Source organism: Amyelois transitella, chromosome 18, assembly GCF_032362555.1.
Source record: "Amyelois transitella isolate CPQ chromosome 18, ilAmyTran1.1, whole genome shotgun sequence".
Lineage (NCBI taxonomy): Eukaryota > Metazoa > Arthropoda > Insecta > Lepidoptera > Pyralidae > Amyelois > Amyelois transitella.
In genome coordinates, this window is record NC_083521.1 from 1,871,697 (window position 1) to 1,890,768 (window position 19,072).

A 19,072-nucleotide genomic window follows, 5' to 3' on the forward strand; every position below is an offset into this window, starting at 1 on the left:
TGCGCAGAAAGGCACAAGTTCGACCCACCACGGCCATGTACCAATGACTATTTTCAAAGTTATGTGTACATTAGTTTGAATACTAACCGACGCTGTTACGGTGAGTGCAAATCGTGAGGAAATCTGCACATTTAGGCGTGGGTAACCATGGATCCAATACGGGTTAGGTTTACCTGCGAAGTTTGCGGAGGTGAGATGTAAGTAGCTTCGTGTAAAAACCTGACTCACCTAAGCTAGGATCCATGATCAAAGGTATAGCCCGGGCTCCTCTCCGAGAGGTGAGGATGCAACCGGGACAAAAGAAGGGAATGCTGTGACATGAAAGAAAATGTAGTTACAGGAATAGAAAATGGTATGCTAAGATATTTCCTCATTTGTGGTCTTCTAACACTTCATTTCCGCCTCTATAGCCTCTTTGCACCACCTGTTATACCACGAATCAGTTTTATGAGCTACGTGCCCACTGCCACTTGACTCTTACCAATTTTTTAACTATATCTGTCACTTCATTGTTATTTTCATATCCCTCGTGGATAAGTGGCAGACGTCTTACGCCTTACGACGTCTTACGCCGACCAATTTTCTCTCCAACTTTGCACAACTTAGTGGTATCTACTCCTGTTCATACATAAATTACGCCTCTTTCCTGGAGGGGTAGGCAGAGACTACATCCCTTCATCCACATTCATAACTCTCTTCATGCAAGCTCGTCGGGTTGGGGTACACTTGACCTGACTTTTAGCCAGAACGTCTCCGATTTGACGTTTTCACTCGTGGACCAACTAATATGCACAACTAGTTGTGTCATTAGGATTTTATTTTATAAATTACATTAGAACCATTAAACTGAACATGGCCTATCAGCCTTTACAAGACTGTTAGCTCTGTCTACCCCGCAACGGATAAAGACGTGACTACATGTATGTTTGTTTGTTTGTTTATAAACTTTTTATTGCATATAAAATTATGTAACAGAAATAGAACAGTTATTGTCATATATCATTGATTGTACATTTGGTTAAGATACATCTGTTCAATAAAAAGTATTGAACGCAGCTCAAATCTAGTTTACTTTACGTAACGAAAGGTAAAACTGAAGGCCGATTCTAAACTTGGAACAAGCGATTGTTGGTAACAAAATCGATACCACCATTATTGATGCATACGAGCTATGACTTGCATTAACGGTGTATCTGTCAAATGGTCCGCTGAATCTTGCTTGTTCAATAATTGGACAAGTGTTAATTTTGTTCTATAAGTGACTCTACTAAAAGTTATGATACGTGTGGATCACGGCAATAATAGAACAATGAATAGGACTACTCCATTTCTTTTTCATGCATTTCGTATAAAGCGACTAAGGGATAGGCTTATAAACTTCGGATTCTTCTTTTAGGCGATGGGCTAGCAAACGTTACTGTTTGAGTCTCAATTCTATCATAAAGCCAAACAGCTGAACGTTGGCCCTGTCTATCCCGCAAGGGATATAGACGTGACTATAAGTATGTATGTAGTTCATAACGTATTCTGGTTGTGCAGGATAGAATGAGGGGAATCGGGTTTAGGGAACATTTTGACTTATCAGTTAAAGTCATGACTAACATTTTGGTCAATTACAATGACTAATAAGCTTATTGTAAGGACAAGTGATAAAAAAACATCTTTTTACTGAATTATCTAGTACCTTTATTGTTTGCCGGTTGACTGAAAGAGAATCCTTCATGGGATAAGTCCGCCATTGCAAGTGATTTGTTTCTTTTATAACTATGTACATACATACATAAAATCACGCCTCTTGGGCGATGGGCTAGCAACCTGTCACTATTTGAATCTCAATTCTATAATTAAACAAAACAGCCGAACGTGGCCTTTCAATCTTATCAAGACTGTTGACTCTGTCTACTCCGCGAGGGATATTGACGTGATTATATGTAGGTATATATATATATATATATGTAAAATTGAAAAGAGAAATCATTTGTAATTATACATGTTTATAATGGTTTTTACACAAACAAATTGAGTACGCCTATCGCCTCAAAGAAGAAACACAAGTTTTAGTATAACCCTTAGACGATTTCTAGAAAACAGCTCTATTATATTAAGTTACGGGAACCACACGGCACGGTTGCATGGTATTAATTATCACTCATTATTTTAACTACCTGCAATATAGTTCGGTAGATTTATTAAAGCATGCATTGGCTTTATACTGCTTAATGTTATGGTTTAACAAAACGAGTCCCTGAGGTGCAATCCTGGATAATCGACATTAAAGGATTACGTCTTGGCGGAACACGCAAAATACTAATCAAAATGGCGGCTTTGTTAACAGCTGATAATGAAACAGTAATCCCACTTGTAATATTTTCATGTTAAAATGTTGCCAACGCGACTCTATTCAGCTTACTATATGAGAAAGTTAAAGAAATTTAAGAAAAAATATATAACAATTTAAAAACCTCATTACTTCGCGCCCGTAAGAATTAGTCAGGAACTTATTTTTTGTTACTGATAAGGGGTTTAATTTAAATTTATATACGCCAATAATACTCAGTTCTAGTACACCGCTTAAAGTTTTTGGCATAGAATTTTTATTTAGCAAAATATAGACAGGTTTTTTTTAAAGTATTTTTAGAATAGAATAGAATTTGTATTCGCTTTTGATAAGGGCTTACAAAAGGTGTAGCATAAAACATATTTTACATATGATCATCCATTAATTATAGCATGCAAATATTATAATAAATTATCTACACATTTTATGACAAAGAAAAGTTTACTCGAATTGTAGGCAACCTTCTCGGTATACGCCATAGCAACGGTTGCCATGGTTTTCTTTGGTAGAAAAATGTCAGATATAATTTTTCTTATCAAATATTTATATTTTATGTTCAATAATATAGTAATTTAAAACTAATTAGGTATTTCTCTCCTCTTTTCTCCTTCTATCTTCTGTAGGAATAACTCATTTTGTAACTATACCTACTTCCTACACGAATGAAGTTTTTACTGAGCAGTTATGTCATTATGTACCTTCACCATCATTCGCATCATGTATTTTTTTATTTCTATGTTTATGAATGAAAATGTAATGTTACATCTTGCGCCAAATAAAGATTTTTTTCTCTCTCTCTCTCTGTCTCTCTCTCTCCCACTACCATGTGAATCTGGTCGTCTAGTCACGTATACAAAAACATTATCCTCGTTCACTGAAGGCATGTAGCCGTAATTGAACAGGGTCGGTCGCATGCGGTGTGTTCGAAAACGTACAAGTTTCGGAACGAATGTTCAACAGCCTTTGTAACAACACTGAAATGTGACACGTTACACAGATTGCTTGTTAATCTATACTAATATTATTAAGCTGAAGAGTTGTTTGTTTGTTTGAACGCGCTAATCTCAGGAACTACTGGTTTGAATTGAAAAATTCTTTTTGCGTTGAATAGACCATTTATCGAGGAAGGCTTTAGGCTATATACTCGTAACAACACGCTGCAACTATACGGAACGAAGTGAAAGCAAAAGCAAATAAATAGACTTGAATGGTTTTTTTTGTATTTAATATGTGTGTAAAAATAATAAAATTGGTATAAAAATAATTGCCATATTTCAAAAGTTGATTCGCAATATATATATTTTTTTTGATATGGCAACTTATTGTTGAAAACAGGAAACAGTAATGTGTTGATTTAATAAAATAATTATTGAAAAATATAATTGTATAACAAAATGAATATGTTAATTACATTAGAATAAATAAATAAATACTTTTAATTGGTATATAATGTAACATTACAGCAAATAATACATAGACAGAATTGTATTGACTTTAGTATGATGTTTTGGAAAAAAGCGCGGCCATGATTACTTTTGGTTTTTGGGTACTGTGACTGTACTGTATATGATTCAGTTTAATAAATAGTTTTAACGATACTCCTGTATTATTTTTGGTATAGTCTTCAATCAGAAGTGACAAGAAACTCAACGCATGCAAAATAGAGCCAAAGGCAGGCGTTCCTGACGTTTGTGTGAGTCATTTTGCCATTTTCTTTCCCGCGGATTGCGGTTGATGGATTGAACTGCTTGAACTTTTTTTTTTGTTATCACTATAATGTGTACAAAATTAAATACAACATAACTGCAGGAGAATAAGAACTTACTTGCTGCGTTCTGTAAATATTGTCGTCGGCAAAGCTAATTCCTACAAAAGCTAACTATAGTTTAGCTGGTGCGTGTGTGATAAATAATACCTATCAGTGAAATTTTCTTTATGTGGTTTCTTAAATGGTTTACACCTATGATTTGGTGATGAAGTCGTGTGAATTTGTGACTTATCCGATTTAGACATTGACTGATTTTCTCAACTGTACACAGTGATTTTGTTTTCTTTTTTTTATTTTGTTACTTAGTTACTTACATTTTATTTTTAGTATTTATAACACTGTAGTTTTATATTCAGGCAAATTAATATTGCGAAATAGCGAAATAGGTACTGACAAATTAATAAGATAAAAGGAATTAGGTACGTAGGTATCTACTTCTAATAATATTTTGATATTTTTACAGCTGTAGTTTTTTTTTTTTTTTTTTAGCATTTGATTTTGTTATAAAATTAATATATTTAAAAGACGTATAAAAAGATAAACAAAACTATTTTAAGTTGATTCGAATCTATAGTTATGGGGTCTGAAAGGCGTTCACGATCGCGTAAGCGTCATGTACCGAAACATCGACGGCACCGCCGTAATTCAACTAGCTCTGATCGTAGTCTAGGGTCTGAAAGGCGTTCTCGAATTAATAAGCGAAATACGTCGAAGCGTCGACGCAGTTATTATTCGGATAGCTCTGATCGTTCTATTTCATCGCCAGTCAGAAACAGACATTACAAACAAGGCAAACGGTCCAAAGAACGGTCTAAGCATTGTAAAAAAAGTCGTAAGCATGAAATTTATAGTAGAAACAAGATGTCAAAATCCAGCACATCTATTCGCAATAGTAGTAGATCGGAGATATGTACCCCCCCGTTAGCAGAAGCGGAGAAATCAAACGCCATAACTTTAGAAAATGGAACTGGAACTGGAACTTCTGTTAATAATATTAATAATTTCGCCATACCCGCTCAATTTTTTACGCACATCAATGTTATTCCCGAGTTTGATCCTAGTGACGGTTCTCAAAATATCGAATCCTGGATACACAAAGTAAACGAGTGCGCTACTATTTACTCGTGGAACGAAAAGCAAACCCGTCACTATGCTTTAGCTAAATTAACTGGGCTTGCCAAACGTTGGTACCAGGGACTGCCATCTCTTCTGTATAGCTGGGATGAATGGGTAGAAAAGTTAAAGTCTGCTTTTCCTTCTACTGAGAATTACGGTGACCTCTTGCAACGAATGTTGCAAATACGCTGTAAGTTAGGTCAGCCTTTAGATGTTTATTATTACGAAAAAATGTCATTAATAAATAAGTGTGATATTGCTGGAAGAAAAGCGGTTGGTTGTTTAGTGCATGGTATTGACGATAAATTCGTAAGAATGAGTGCTAACGCTTGCCGTTTTGAGGAACCCGAACAGCTATTTTCGTACTTAAAAACGTTAACTCAAAGTTATGGTCATCAAGTTTTGGTAAAACGTAAGATACCATGGATTAACTCAGAAACTAAATCAACTGCATCAATAATTAATGCTGAGTCCAGTAAACCTGGAATTACTTGTTATAACTGTGGAGAATTTGGTCACATTCGTACTAAATGTACAAAGCCTATGAATAGATGCGGTAACTGTAGAAGAGCAGGACATACTACAAAAGATTGTAGATTTAATCGGAATATTAATAAGGTCAATCTGTCTGATAATGGTAATGATTCTATTACTACCGTGCAAGGTTCTATTGTGCCCAATGAAAAGACAGTTTTACGCATAGATAATGACTTAATTACCACTAACAAATACTTTAAAGACATAAAAATTAATAGTTGGGAAAAACAAGCATTTATTGATTTAGGCAGTAACTGTACTTTGGTAAAAGAAAGTTTGGCCAAAGAAATATTTGGAAATTATTGTTTTAACGAAGAACTTCCAAATTTAAGAGGTTTTGGTAATACCTGTGTCAAACCTTTAGGAACTGTTGAAGGTACAATACTTATTGATAACGTTAGTGCAAAAATAAATTTAGTTGTTGTTTCTGATCATTATATGCCTTATGATATAATTATTGGACAAACTTTTACCGAATTGCCCAACATTGTAGCTTTAAAGACGGCTAATAGTCTTGTATTCTATGAATCTCCCGAACCTTATTGTATGGACATATGCTTGAAATTAAAACTTACATCTTTACATGAAGTTACTCTTGAACCTTGTTCAACTGTACCAGTAGAAGTAGAAACACCAGCAAAATTTTCAGGATCTCTTTTTGTTCCAACATCTTATTGTTGTAGTGAATTGAGGAAGTATATTGTTTTATCTGGATTATATTCATTTTTAAATAACAAAGGGTATGTTATGATATCTAATCTTAACAAAAAATCATTGACATTTTCTATTGGTGAAACATTGGCCAGAGGCGTAACATATAAAGAAATTGTGGAACCATATATTGGGATGACAGAATATACTTCACAAATAAAAGCAAAGGATCATTTACCCTTGCACGAAATAAAAATTGGTAGCCATCTATCTGATAAGGACAAGAGTAGGTTTTACGAACTGTTGCAGAAGTATAGGGATTGTTTTGCTTTAAGTTTATCGGAATTGGGCGAAACTGATTTGGCTGAAATGTCCATTAAACTTAAAGATGATATACCCGTTGTTTATAACCCTTATCGTATGTCAATAAAAGAAAAAGAACAATTATCCGAAATATTAGGTGACTTGCTACAAAATAATATTATACGCGAAAGTTCTTCTTCTTATGCAAGTCCAGTCTTACTTGTTAACAAGAAAAATGGACAAAAACGTTTATGTATTGATTATCGAGCATTGAATCGAAAGACCTTGAAGGATAAGTATCCGTTGCCTCGAATCGAAGATAAATTAGATTGTTTAGGCGGTAACAGATTCTTTACAAGTTTAGATCTAGCTTCCGGCTACTATCAAGTACCTGTATCAGAGGATAGTAAATATCTCACCGCATTCATAACCCCCGATGGATTATACGAATACAATCGTATGCCTTTTGGGTTATCCAATGCACCAAGTGTTTTTCAAAGGGTAATAAATTCTATGTTGAATGGTGTAGAACAGAATCTAGTTTTAGCCTACATGGATGACCTATTAATTCCCTCAAAAACGATACAAGATGGTTTAGATAAACTTGAGAAGGTATTTTTATTATTACGAAAAGCTAATCTGACCTTAAATCACAAAAAGTGTGTTTTCTTTCAAGATAATATAGAATATCTTGGGTATGAAATTTCTGAGAGTGGCATAAGGCCGGGTAAACTTAAAATTGAGGCAGTAAAATCATTTCCTACACCTAGGAATGTTCACGAAATTCGTCAGTTTGTAGGATTAGCCAGCTATTTTCGGAGGTTTGTGCGGAATTTTTCAGCCATAGCTCGACCGCTTACGGTTCTTACTAAGAAAAATGAACCCTGGCGATTTGGCTCTGAACAAGTGCAAGCATTTGAGACTCTAAAGGAAAGATTAGTTAGTCGTCCTATACTTGCCTTATATGACCCAACTGCTACACTTGAAGTACATACGGATGCTAGCAAGTTAGGAATTGGAGCGATTCTTTTACAAAACAATGCTCAGGGTCTCCAACCTATCGCATATTACAGTCGACAAACGTCACCTGAAGAACAAAAATTTCACTCGTATGAGTTGGAGACCCTAGCTGTCGTTACTGCTTTAAATAGGTTCAGGGTGTATTTGCTTGGTACAAATTTTACGTTAGTGACAGATTGTAATGCTGTTAAGAGTACTATGACTAAGAGAGATTTAATTCCTCGTGTTGCGAGATGGTGGATTGCAATGCAAGAATTCGATTTTAAGATAGAATACAGAGCAGGGATAAAAATGTCGCATGTAGACGCTTTAAGCAGAAACCCGATCAATGCGGAAAATCCACCATCTCGTGATGACGATGATCATATTTTTAATATAAGGCTTGACGTAAATGTAATCGATGTGGTAGATGAAAGATGGCTTGAAACTGTGCAACAATCTGACAGTGAAATACAGCGAATGATTGAGATTCTAAAAGATCCCGAATCCAATAAAATACTAGAAGTTAAAAATAATTTCACATTAAAAAATAATAGATTATATAGAGTAGAGAAGATAGACGATGCAGTAACATTGTTGTGGGTGGTTCCAAAGTCAGTGAGATGGCAAATAGTTAAAAGCAACCACGATGACGTTGGACACTTTAGTTATGATAAAACGTATGCAAGAGTTAAAAAGGTTTATTGGTTTAAGAAAATGCGTCATTTTATTAAGAAATATTGCAAAGCATGTTTAAATTGTGCTCACAACAAGCTTCCAGGGGGACCAAAAGAAGGCATGCTTCACTCAATACCCAAACCTGATAAACCCTTTGAAATGATACATGCTGATCATTGCGGTCCCTTTCCTCAAAGTAAAAAACGCAATTCCTATATACTTGCAATTATAGACTCTTTTACAAAGTTTATATTCATCAAACCTGTGAAAGATTGTAAAAGCAAAACTACGATTGGTGTTTTCTCAGAATATTTTTCCCTTTTTGGTGTACCACGTAAACTAGTGACCGATAAAGGTACTAGCTTTACTAGTCGAGAATTTAATACTTTTGTCAAAGAGAAAGGTATAAATCATATAATAAATGCGGTTGCTACACCGCGCGCAAATGGACAAATTGAGCGTTACAACAGAACAATTGTTGATGCTCTTACTGCAATAAATCATGAGCGACCAGATAACGAATGGGATATCATGATACCTCAAGTTCAATGGGGCCTTAATAATACTATTAATAAGTCTACAGGTAAATGTCCGTCAGAAGTATTATTTGGATTTGCTCCTACTGGATCGTCGGATGGTGCAATGAATTCTGTTGTGTCTGAAGGTAACCATTCCGAAGATCGCAATGAGATAAGAGAGAAGGTTACAAAGCGTATTGAAAATGAGCAAGCTAAGCATAAAATGTATTTTGACAAGAGACGGAAACCAGCTCATATTTACCAAGTTGGTGATTTAGTTAGAGTAGAACGGGAAGTGGGTTCTGCTGCACCTGGCCAATCAAAAAAACTGATTCCTAAATGTAGTGGACCATATAAAATAGTTAGAGTTCTTGAAAATGATAGATACGAAATTGAGGATACACCTATTACTAAGAAGTCAGGAAAACCATTGTATAGGGCTGTATTTTCGGTAGATAAAATTTATCCGTGGCTTGTTTATTCTAATGACCCCATAGGTAGCGATTCGAATAATAGTTTTAGTGATTAATTGAAGTTACAATCTAATTTTTTTATAACTTGTTATGTGTGCAATTATTCGTTAAATATTTACCCCTTTGTGACGTTGTTAGCCCTGTGTGGCGTCAATAGCCCTGTGTGGCGTCAATAGCCCTGTGTGGCGTCAATAGCCCTGTGTGGCGTCAATAGCCCTGTGTGGCGTCAATAGCCCTGTGTGGCGTCAATAGCCCTGTGTGGCGTCAATAGCCCTGTGTGGCGTCAATAGCCCTGTGTGGCGTCAATAGCCCTGTGTGGCGTCAATAGCCCTGTGTGGCGTCAATAGCCCTGTGTGGCGTCCATAGCCCTGTGTGGCGTCAATAGCCCTGTGTGGCGTCAATAGCCCTTAGTGGCGTCAACAGCTCCATGTGGCGTCAATAGCTCCGTGTGGCGTCAAACCCCGTGTGACGTCAATAACCATGTGTGGTGTCAACAGCCCTGTGTGCCATGAATAGCCCTACGGGGCGTCATTAGCCCGATGCGGCGCTAGTAGCCTCGAGAGGCAGCATAAGTTTTTAGTTGTTTTATATACATGTATATAAATGTTGATAGGTATAATTAAACAATTTTGTTTGAATGGTTAAAGCCAAATGTGGCCTCAATAGCATTAAGAGTAACATTTTGTAGTTGTTAAAAGTCAATTGTTTTCAATCTGTAACCTGTATAATTAATATTTTAACTAAATTTTGATTGTGATTATCTTTGCTATTATTATTTTAACACGCGGGGACGCGTGCAGGGTCAGAAATGGCCGAATGAAAGCAAAAGCAAATAAATAGACTTGAATGGTTTTTTTTGTATTTAATATGTGTGTAAAAATAATAAAATTGGTATAAAAATAATTGCCATATTTCAAAAGTTGATTCGCAATATATATATTTTTTTTGATATGGCAACTTATTGTTGAAAACAGGAAACAGTAATGTGTTGATTTAATAAAATAATTATTGAAAAATATAATTGTATAACAAAATGAATATGTTAATTACATTAGAATAAATAAATAAATACTTTTAATTGGTATATAATGTAACATTACAGCAAATAATACATAGACAGAATTGTATTGACTTTAGTATGATGTTTTGGAAAAAAGCGCGGCCATGATTACTTTTGGTTTTTGGGTACTGTGACTGTACTGTATATGATTCAGTTTAATAAATAGTTTTAACGATACTCCTGTATTATTTTTGGTATAGTCTTCAGAAGAAATAACAGAAAATGTCCGCGTGGAATAGTTATTTTAGGCAACGTTGAAACCCTCAAGGATGAATAATTTTCCCCTTTTTTTCACATTTTCGATTATATCTTTGCTCCTTATAGTTGCAGTGTGATGTAATATAGCCTAAAGCCTTCCTCGATAACTGGTCTATTAAACACAAAAATAATTTTTCAATTAGAACCTGTAGTTCCTGAGATTAGCGCGTTAAAACAAACACACATACTTAATAATTTAATTTAAATTTAATATAGATAAGCAAAAAAAAGCAAAATAAAATTCATTGTGAGGATTGATCATGTCATTGATTTTATCCATAGTCCATATCAACACGATTGGTCAACTTCTAATCCTTACATTTTAAACAATTCTTCAATAATACATTAAAAAATAAGGGTTTCCAATTATACCGACATCGATGTAAGAATTACTCGTAGTATTCTGAAATTTCCGGTTTATCCCACTGATCTCTTAAGTTGTTCACCTTATTCGTCTTCTACATATTATTATTTTAATAAAATTATTATTATTTTAATAAAATTATCACTACAATTCATCCTTTTTTCGTTTTGAGGATGTCAAATGGACTATTTAAATGCATGAAATCCGCTATAATGAAAGAAAGAGAGGCATGTAATCAAATAAACGGAAATTAGAAAAACAAAGTAACAATTAGAAAACTCCTCTAAGGAATTCAAACCACTAATGAGATTTCGCGAAGTGGAAAGAAAAAACTAATTACCATATTTAAATAGATTAGTCGGTGTTCCTTTGCATTGCTTTTTTGTAAAGGGCCGTGTGGTTCCCGGCACCTAAATAAAAAAATCTCCATTTTAGCATTAGTGTACACTTTGGTGTGTCTACACCTTAATATCTACATACATACATATAGTCACGTCTTTATCTGTTGCGGGGTAGACAAAGCCAACATACCTGAGAAGACTGACAAGCCACGTAGGTATAGCTGTTTGGCTTTAATGATAGAATTGAGATTCAAATAGTGACAGGTTGCTAGTCCATCACCTAAAATAATAATAATAAATAAATATATAAATGTCCGTTTTTTTTTTATATTCTAGACGACACGAATCACGTACAAAGTAATTGGACCACGCGTTGTCACGCTTAGAATAAACGTTCACGTTCAGGTCGTAAGGAGTTGACTGGGTTACTTCTTAGTATCCTAGAAATCTAGGTTCTATTATATTTACATTTATGTAGGAAATCAGATCTCTCTTTAAAAATAGGCTTCACCTCCGTGTGACAAAGAATTGGATGACTAAAGAGAAAGCGAGAGAGTTTTGCAAGGGTCCTAGGAGATTCTTGTTGTCCCTAGTCGCTGACTACTCCAATGGGGAAGAGAGATAATTTTAGTACATACATCTCGTCTATATCTCTTGCGGGGTAAACGGAGGCAATAGTCTCGAAAAGAATAATAGGCAACGTTCAGCTGTTTGGCTTGATGATAGAATTGAGATTCTAATAGTGACAGGTCATAAGTCCATCGTAAGAAGAATCCCAAAGTTATAAGCTTATCCCTCAGTCGCCTTTTATAACATGCATGGGCAAGATGGAGTGGTCCTATTCTTTTTTCTATTGGTGCCAGGAACCACACGGCACATATATTGCACATAAAGTTTTAACAATAAATTTATCCTAAGCTTATGTTAAAGTAATGTACAAAAGGCGGAATTATCTCATTATGTAATCTCCTCCAGGCAAGCAGATAAAATGGCAGGTTAAAAAACTAGGCTGAAGCTACGAATACTTTCCAGTCAAAAATTAATACATACATACATACAGTCACGTCAATATTTCTTGCAGGGTAGACAGAGCCAACAGTCTTGAGAAGACTAATAGGCTATGTTCAGCTTTTTGGCTTGTTGAAAGAATTGAAATTCAAATAGTGACAGGTCGCTTGCCCATCGCCTTAAAAAAATAATCCTAAGTTTAAGCCTATACCTTAGTCGCCTTTAAAGACATCCATGGGAACGAGATGGAGTGGTCCTATTCTTTTTTTAAATATTGGTTCCGGGAACCCAAGGGCATTCGGATAATTCATGGAATTAAAAAAAATTAATTACAATCTATAACATGTTTATTACTGTTCCAACTGCAGTTCAACTGTTTCTTGGCAATAACAACCACATCTTTACTTGTCTGGCCGCTAGCCAACCTTCCACTGTTTAACGGGCTTACATGAAGTGCACAGTATGTTGTGTTACATTGAAAAACAATTGAAATCACTACATAGTATAAAACAAAGTCGCTATTTTAGTCTGTTAGTCTGTATGCTTAAATCTTTAAAATTACGCAACGGATTTTGATGCGGTTTTTTGGAACGGGTAGAGTGATTCAAGAGGAAGGTTTTTATGTATATTTTTTTCCGAATTTTGCACCCGTGCGAAGCCGGGGCGGGTCGCTAGTTTTATATAAAGCAATAACCATTTATTTTTCCGAATTTTGCACCCGTGCGAAGCCGGGGCGGGTCGCTAGTTTTATATAAAGCAACAACCATTTACAGCTTGCACTGCTAAGTCTTGTTGTCAAGTTGGCTGGAAGAGATCCCTTTTTATCCCGGAGTTCCCGCGGGATTGATTGTTAAGTTATGATAGGTTTTCCACGCGGACGAAGTCGCGGCCGGCCTATTTTCAAATAAATTGATTGTGCCGTGTGGTTCCTGGCACCAATACAAAAATGAATAGGACCACTCCATTTCTTTCCCATGGATGTCGTAAAAGGCGACTAAGGGGTAGGCTTACAAACTTGGGATTCCTTTTTAGGCGATGGGCTAGCAACCTGTCACTATTTGAATCTCAATTCTATCATTAAGCCAAATAGCTGAACGTGGTCATTCAGTCTTTTCAAGACTGTTGGCTCTGTGTACCCCGCAAGGGACATAGACGTGACCATATGTATGTATGAATTGATAGTTATTTGAAAAAATGAAAGAATATAAAATATATACTTTTTAAACATTTGTACGTTATCAGTAAACGTATTTCTATTCAAAGTTCGAACCAGCTTGGATATCGGCCAAGCTTCCGTTTCCAGGATTCTAGATAGAAAATCGTAAAATAAATTCTAGATATTGCATTTAGAAATGTTATTTTATATGCATTTATACTTTCATTCATATTCATATGAAGGCTATTTACTTAATGCATCTACATACTTTGTTCTTTTTTAATAGTTCGGTTAATATTTTGACATCTGCATGCACGTGTGTCATAAACCAATATTTGGTTTATTCCTTAAAATGTATTTATCTGTTTGCTATTTTTTAAAAGATGACTGGAAGGAGTGCTATTAGCATTAAGTACCTATTGTATCTTTAAGTATCAAATAGCTTTTTAAATTAATAAATAAAAAATATGGAATTTTGTTACTTAGGTGATTTAATGAAACAAATAATTGGTTTAAATCTTGTTAATTTTGATCACCCAGGTGATTTCAGGACGCAAAAATGTGGAATTTGATCGCCTGAATATCATGAACGTGTTAAATTATTCTTTATCGTGTGCTCTCGACAGAGCAGCCGTGGTCAGGTATTATACTTGGAGGCACGCAGCACTGCCTGTCACTGTCACTGTCTGACAATAAGCTTATTATTCATTTTAATTGACCAAGATGTTAGTCAAGACTTTAAGTGATAAGTCAAGATGTTCCCGAGACCCGATTCCCCTCATTTTATCCTGCACAACCAGAATACGTTATGAACTACATACATACTTAAAGTCACGTCTATATCCCTTGCGGGGTAGACAGGGCCAACAGGTCTAAAGAGACTGACGGGCCACGTTCAGCTGTTTGGCTTTATGATAGAATTGAGACTCAAACAGTGACAGGTTGCTAGCCCATCGCCAAAAATAAGAATCCCAAGTTTAAAAGCCTATGCCTTAGTCGCCTCTTACGACATCCGTGGATGTGAAATGAGATGGAGAGTTCCTATTCTTTTTTATATTTGTGCCGGGAACCACACAGCACTACATGAACTACCTACATCAATTCATTACCTTTATTGGAGCACATTCTAGTTCATAGCTTGAAATTTCTAAAGCCGAACATAGAACTAGGTATTACGTTTGTCTCCATACCGGAGGCTGAATTTTTGAGTAGTACCCTTTGTTTTGTGCTGAAATATCTTGTGACAAAGGACAGCTATATTTTATCAGACGGTATATAACGATGCTAGTGAATTGTGCTGAAGCGGGTGTGTTCAAAGCTAGCTAGTCTACTAGTCTGTTTGATATTACATCCGTTTATCCACATATTGAAGAAAATGCTGCAGTGCAGTTTGATACGGCTTCTTCTGCACTAACGCGTTGAAAGCGTTTATTGAATCGTGAATTTATTTGACGTCAACTAATATTGTGAAACCAAAAGATTTGACAATTATTAAGCGGTATGAAGTATCCTATACCTAATGACGAATAAAAATTATGAATTTGAATTTGAACATTATCACGTCTAAATCTCTTGCTGGGTAGTGAGAGCCAGCAATCTTCAAGCGCTGACAGGCCACGTTCAGCCGTTTGGCCTTATGATAGAATTGAGATTAAAACAGTGACAGGTTGCTAGCCCGCCGCCTAAAAAGAAGAATCCCGAACTAATAAGCCTATAATTTGATATTTCAGTTTATCTAAAGTTGTGTTTTAGAATGAAGTATCATTAAACCAAGCAGCTGAACGTGGTCTTTCAGTCTTTTAAAGACTGTTGACTCTGTCTACCCCGCGGGAGATTTAGGCGTGATTATATGTTATGTTATACAACTAAACGCAATGGAAGCAGAAGTATTTTTAAAAGTTATTCGTCAAAAAAATTAACTTAGTTCAGTTAACCTTTAGCCATAAAAAACGTTATCTAAGGATATTTATGGAGCCGTACTAACACAGCGGAGGAGAGCATAATTATAATTGAGATATATCTGCAAAAGGAGGACAAAATATCTCTGTATTTGCCGAGAGTAATGGCGGGCTGGCGCGCGAATTTGTCAAAAATAAAAACGTGATTATGAGATATATATTAAAATATATATTAAGAGACGAGCGCCCTATGTGATTTCAGGCTTGGCTTGCTTTTATATATAATACATACATATAACCACGTCTATATCCCTTGCGGGGTAGACAGAGCCAACAGTCTTGAAAAGACTGATATGCCACGTATATATAAAACAGAATTAAATGAAAGAAAGTGATTCAAATAAAGAACCTCGTGTCTTTTCGAGAGTATTGACTCTACTCCGTGAAAGATAAGTGGCTGGTTCGGTAAATTATGTAGGAAGTATAGAAAGGTAAAAAATAATATCTGTCTTATGAATTGTGTTCCTGTTTGAAATATATAGATATAAATAAAGAAAATCTATTAATATGTTCATTTGTACCACACTTATATACGTTATTTCCACAGTGGTGTTGCTTGAAAGCCCAGCCCAAATACCCCGCTTATCTAAGATGATTTGAAGAGGTTACTGGTTCTTATTTTCCCACGTTGGGCGCCACTCTGACGTTTAGGTAAAACGTCGCAGGCAAGAGAGATGAGAACGAGATAATTTAAAGATCTACAGGATTACTACAACCTTTATTAGGACTAGTTTAACATGCCGTGTGGTTCCCGGCACCAATACAAAAAAGAATAGGACCATTCCATCTCGATCCTATGGATGTCGTAAAAGGCAACTAAGGGATAGGCTTATAAACTTGGGATTCTTCTTTTAGGCGATGGGCTAGCGACCCGTCACTATTTGAATCTCAATTCTCTCATTAAGCCAAATAGCTGAACGTGGCCATTCAGTCTTTTCAAGACTGTTGGCTCTGTCTACCCCGCAAGGGATATAGACGTGACTATAAATATGTATGTAGTTTAACATTTGAGGGGGTGTGGGTTTAGCTATAGACTCGAGATCCAGCTAGTAACCGCCAGAGGATAGCGAGCTACTTAACTTGGTGAGCGCTGGAGTAGTCCAAAGGTGAACGCCCGGGGCGTGCGCGCGCGCTTGTATATGCGCGGCTCCCGGGCTGTGAAGAGATGTGCAGTGGAGACGGCATGACGTCACATACATACATAAAATCACGCCTCTTTCCCGGAGGGGAAGGCAGAGACTACCTCTTTCCACTTGCCACGATCTCTGCATACTGCATATTAACGGCCTCTGTGGCGCAGCGGTAGTACGCTTGTTTGTGTCACCGGAGGTCCCGGGTTCGAATCCCGGTCAGGGCATGATGAGAAAAGAACTGTCTCTGATTGGCCTGGGTCTTGGATGTTTATCTATATAAGTATTTATTATAAAATAAAGTATCGTTGAGTTAGTATCTCGTAAAACAAGTCTCGAACTTACTTCGAGGCTAACTCAATCTGTGTAATTTGTCCTGTATATATTTATTTACTTCCCTTCGCTTCATCCACATTCACAACTCTCTTCATGCAAGCTCGGCGGTTTTGGGTACTTTTGACCTGACCCTTTACCAGGACGTGCTTAATTTGATCATGACGTCACAGTATCCTAAAACCGTTTTTCTATTGTTTCAGGAAAACTATTCCACTACATATAATCGAGGAGGATAGTTACGAGAAGGATGTGTTGTTTTACGTTAACCTCGGCGACCCGGAGTTGCTTGGAGGTATGTACTAATGGAATAAAACATCGTTGTAAATTAATCATTGTAGATGATGACAGTTTAGTGAATTGTAGCATGATTTTTAATTTTATACAGGTTTTGTAAGCATAGAAATTGGATTAATATATATAGGTATCTATACATAAATATCTATATAATACTCTTTCGTTACAGAGTAATTGATTGACTGACAGACGCATAAACCAAAACGCTGGTTCTAGAAAATTTAAATTTGGCAAGTAGATTCACTTGAGGTCTAAAAGAGGGGTTTTCAAAATTCCCGTGGATTTATCCCCGAGAGAGCCGCGGAAATACGCATAGTGTAAAAATATGATACTAATCCGATTTCTATGTTTGATAGCATAATTTTAGTTTATTTGCTCTAAAATTTAATCCGGAATATGGATCCAAAACATAGCATAGAATTGCGCCATAATTTAATTTAATGAAATGGAGAGCTATCACAAAATAAAGATAACACAGAAATGGCAGCTTTACTTATATCGTATTTTTTAAAGCCTTTCTAGCCGAAGCATATAATTTTGACATCCATTGAGTAGATGTTGATTTCGTATCGCTATCATTTCCTATTAGAGCCTATTTAGAAATTACTTGAAGTGTACCATCTGACCTCCGTGCCCTTATTATAATCAACTTATTTTTATTATTAATTTCATGAAAAATTTAATATCATTGTAACAGATTTATTCTCAAAAAAGGATACAAGGTATCACTTATTTATTTGACGGCAACACTTAAAAAGAACATAAAAATAGATATGAAGACTGCTGGAATTTTTCGCCTTTTAAATGTCTGTATTATCATTATTTTGTGATTTTATATTATCGCTGCTCCAAAATTATCAAAACGTTTACTAGAATTAGAGGCTTAATTCATTCAAGAGTATAATTAATTAAATGTTTCATTAAGTTTAATACTAGTACAAGAATTCCATAGTTCAACGCGTACAAACCAATTTAGATCTCTTCATCTGAAAGAATAAGACTAGTAGTATAGTAAACTTTTTTATTATAATTCAAATTTGAACCTTATAACACTGTTAACTTTTACTGAAACAAAGTAATTTAAATATAAATACACCATTTTAAATTTTGGCCTTTTCTTTCAAGAACTTTCTTAAATTACATAGAAATGTTAGTTTTGCATGAACTCTATGTAGAATGCATATTTTCTCAATAATACTATTGAAATTAGTTTGTAAATAACAAATTTGCTTTACATAGTTGCAACTTGATCCGATAATCCACTACTGGACCCTCGCATGATTCTAGACCAAACTAATTTAGAACTTAATCTTAATAGTTAAGTATCATTTTTGCATGATTATGTTTATTTCGGCAGAAGTATTTGAGACCTTTCTGCCTGATGCTTCTGCGACGCTTTCTGTTCAGTTCTCACCTGGTAAGTAATGTAGATTTGTTGACTAAATATATATTTTTTATTAACCTATTTTCTAACTCTGTTTTATAATTTACGTAGTTTAACGCGTATATATATTTCGGTTTCGGAGTTCTGATATATTATAACCACGATCCTGGATTGGGTGAGTCAGTAGAAGGGTTTAGTGACAAAACCGTGACCCAATATGGGAACATATTGGGTCACGGTTACTAATCCCAAGTTAATTTTATAGTTGTGTGGACGAAATTCATTAAAAAAAATTCAAAACCAGAATGAAAACAAACAAGTTTGCATATTTTAATCACATTAATTTCTTCGTAATTTAAATGAATTCTATAAAATAAAGTCAAAAAAGTAACAAATAAAATA

At 35.4% G+C, this 19,072-nt stretch overlaps 2 protein-coding genes across 3 annotated transcripts in view; both read left to right on the forward strand.

Annotated features, from left to right (window-relative positions):
* LOC106136244 (cytochrome P450 6B5) overlaps positions 1–19,072 on the forward strand; it is a 425,135-nt gene that overhangs the window by 57,895 nt on the left and 348,168 nt on the right. The gene's annotated exons all lie outside the window — the stretch shown is intronic.
* The window catches only part of LOC106136243 (sodium/calcium exchanger 1), a 92,265-nt gene that overhangs the window by 55,188 nt on the left and 18,005 nt on the right, over positions 1–19,072 (forward strand). The window contains exons 2-3 of one of the 2 annotated variants that reach the window (XM_013336730.2): positions 17,193–17,284; positions 18,644–18,703. In XM_013336730.2, the coding sequence (XP_013192184.1) occupies positions 17,193–17,284; positions 18,644–18,703 (152 nt within the window). The remainder of the gene's footprint in view (positions 1–17,192; positions 17,285–18,643; positions 18,704–19,072) is intronic. The other variant, XM_060949054.1, reaches the window with a different exon arrangement.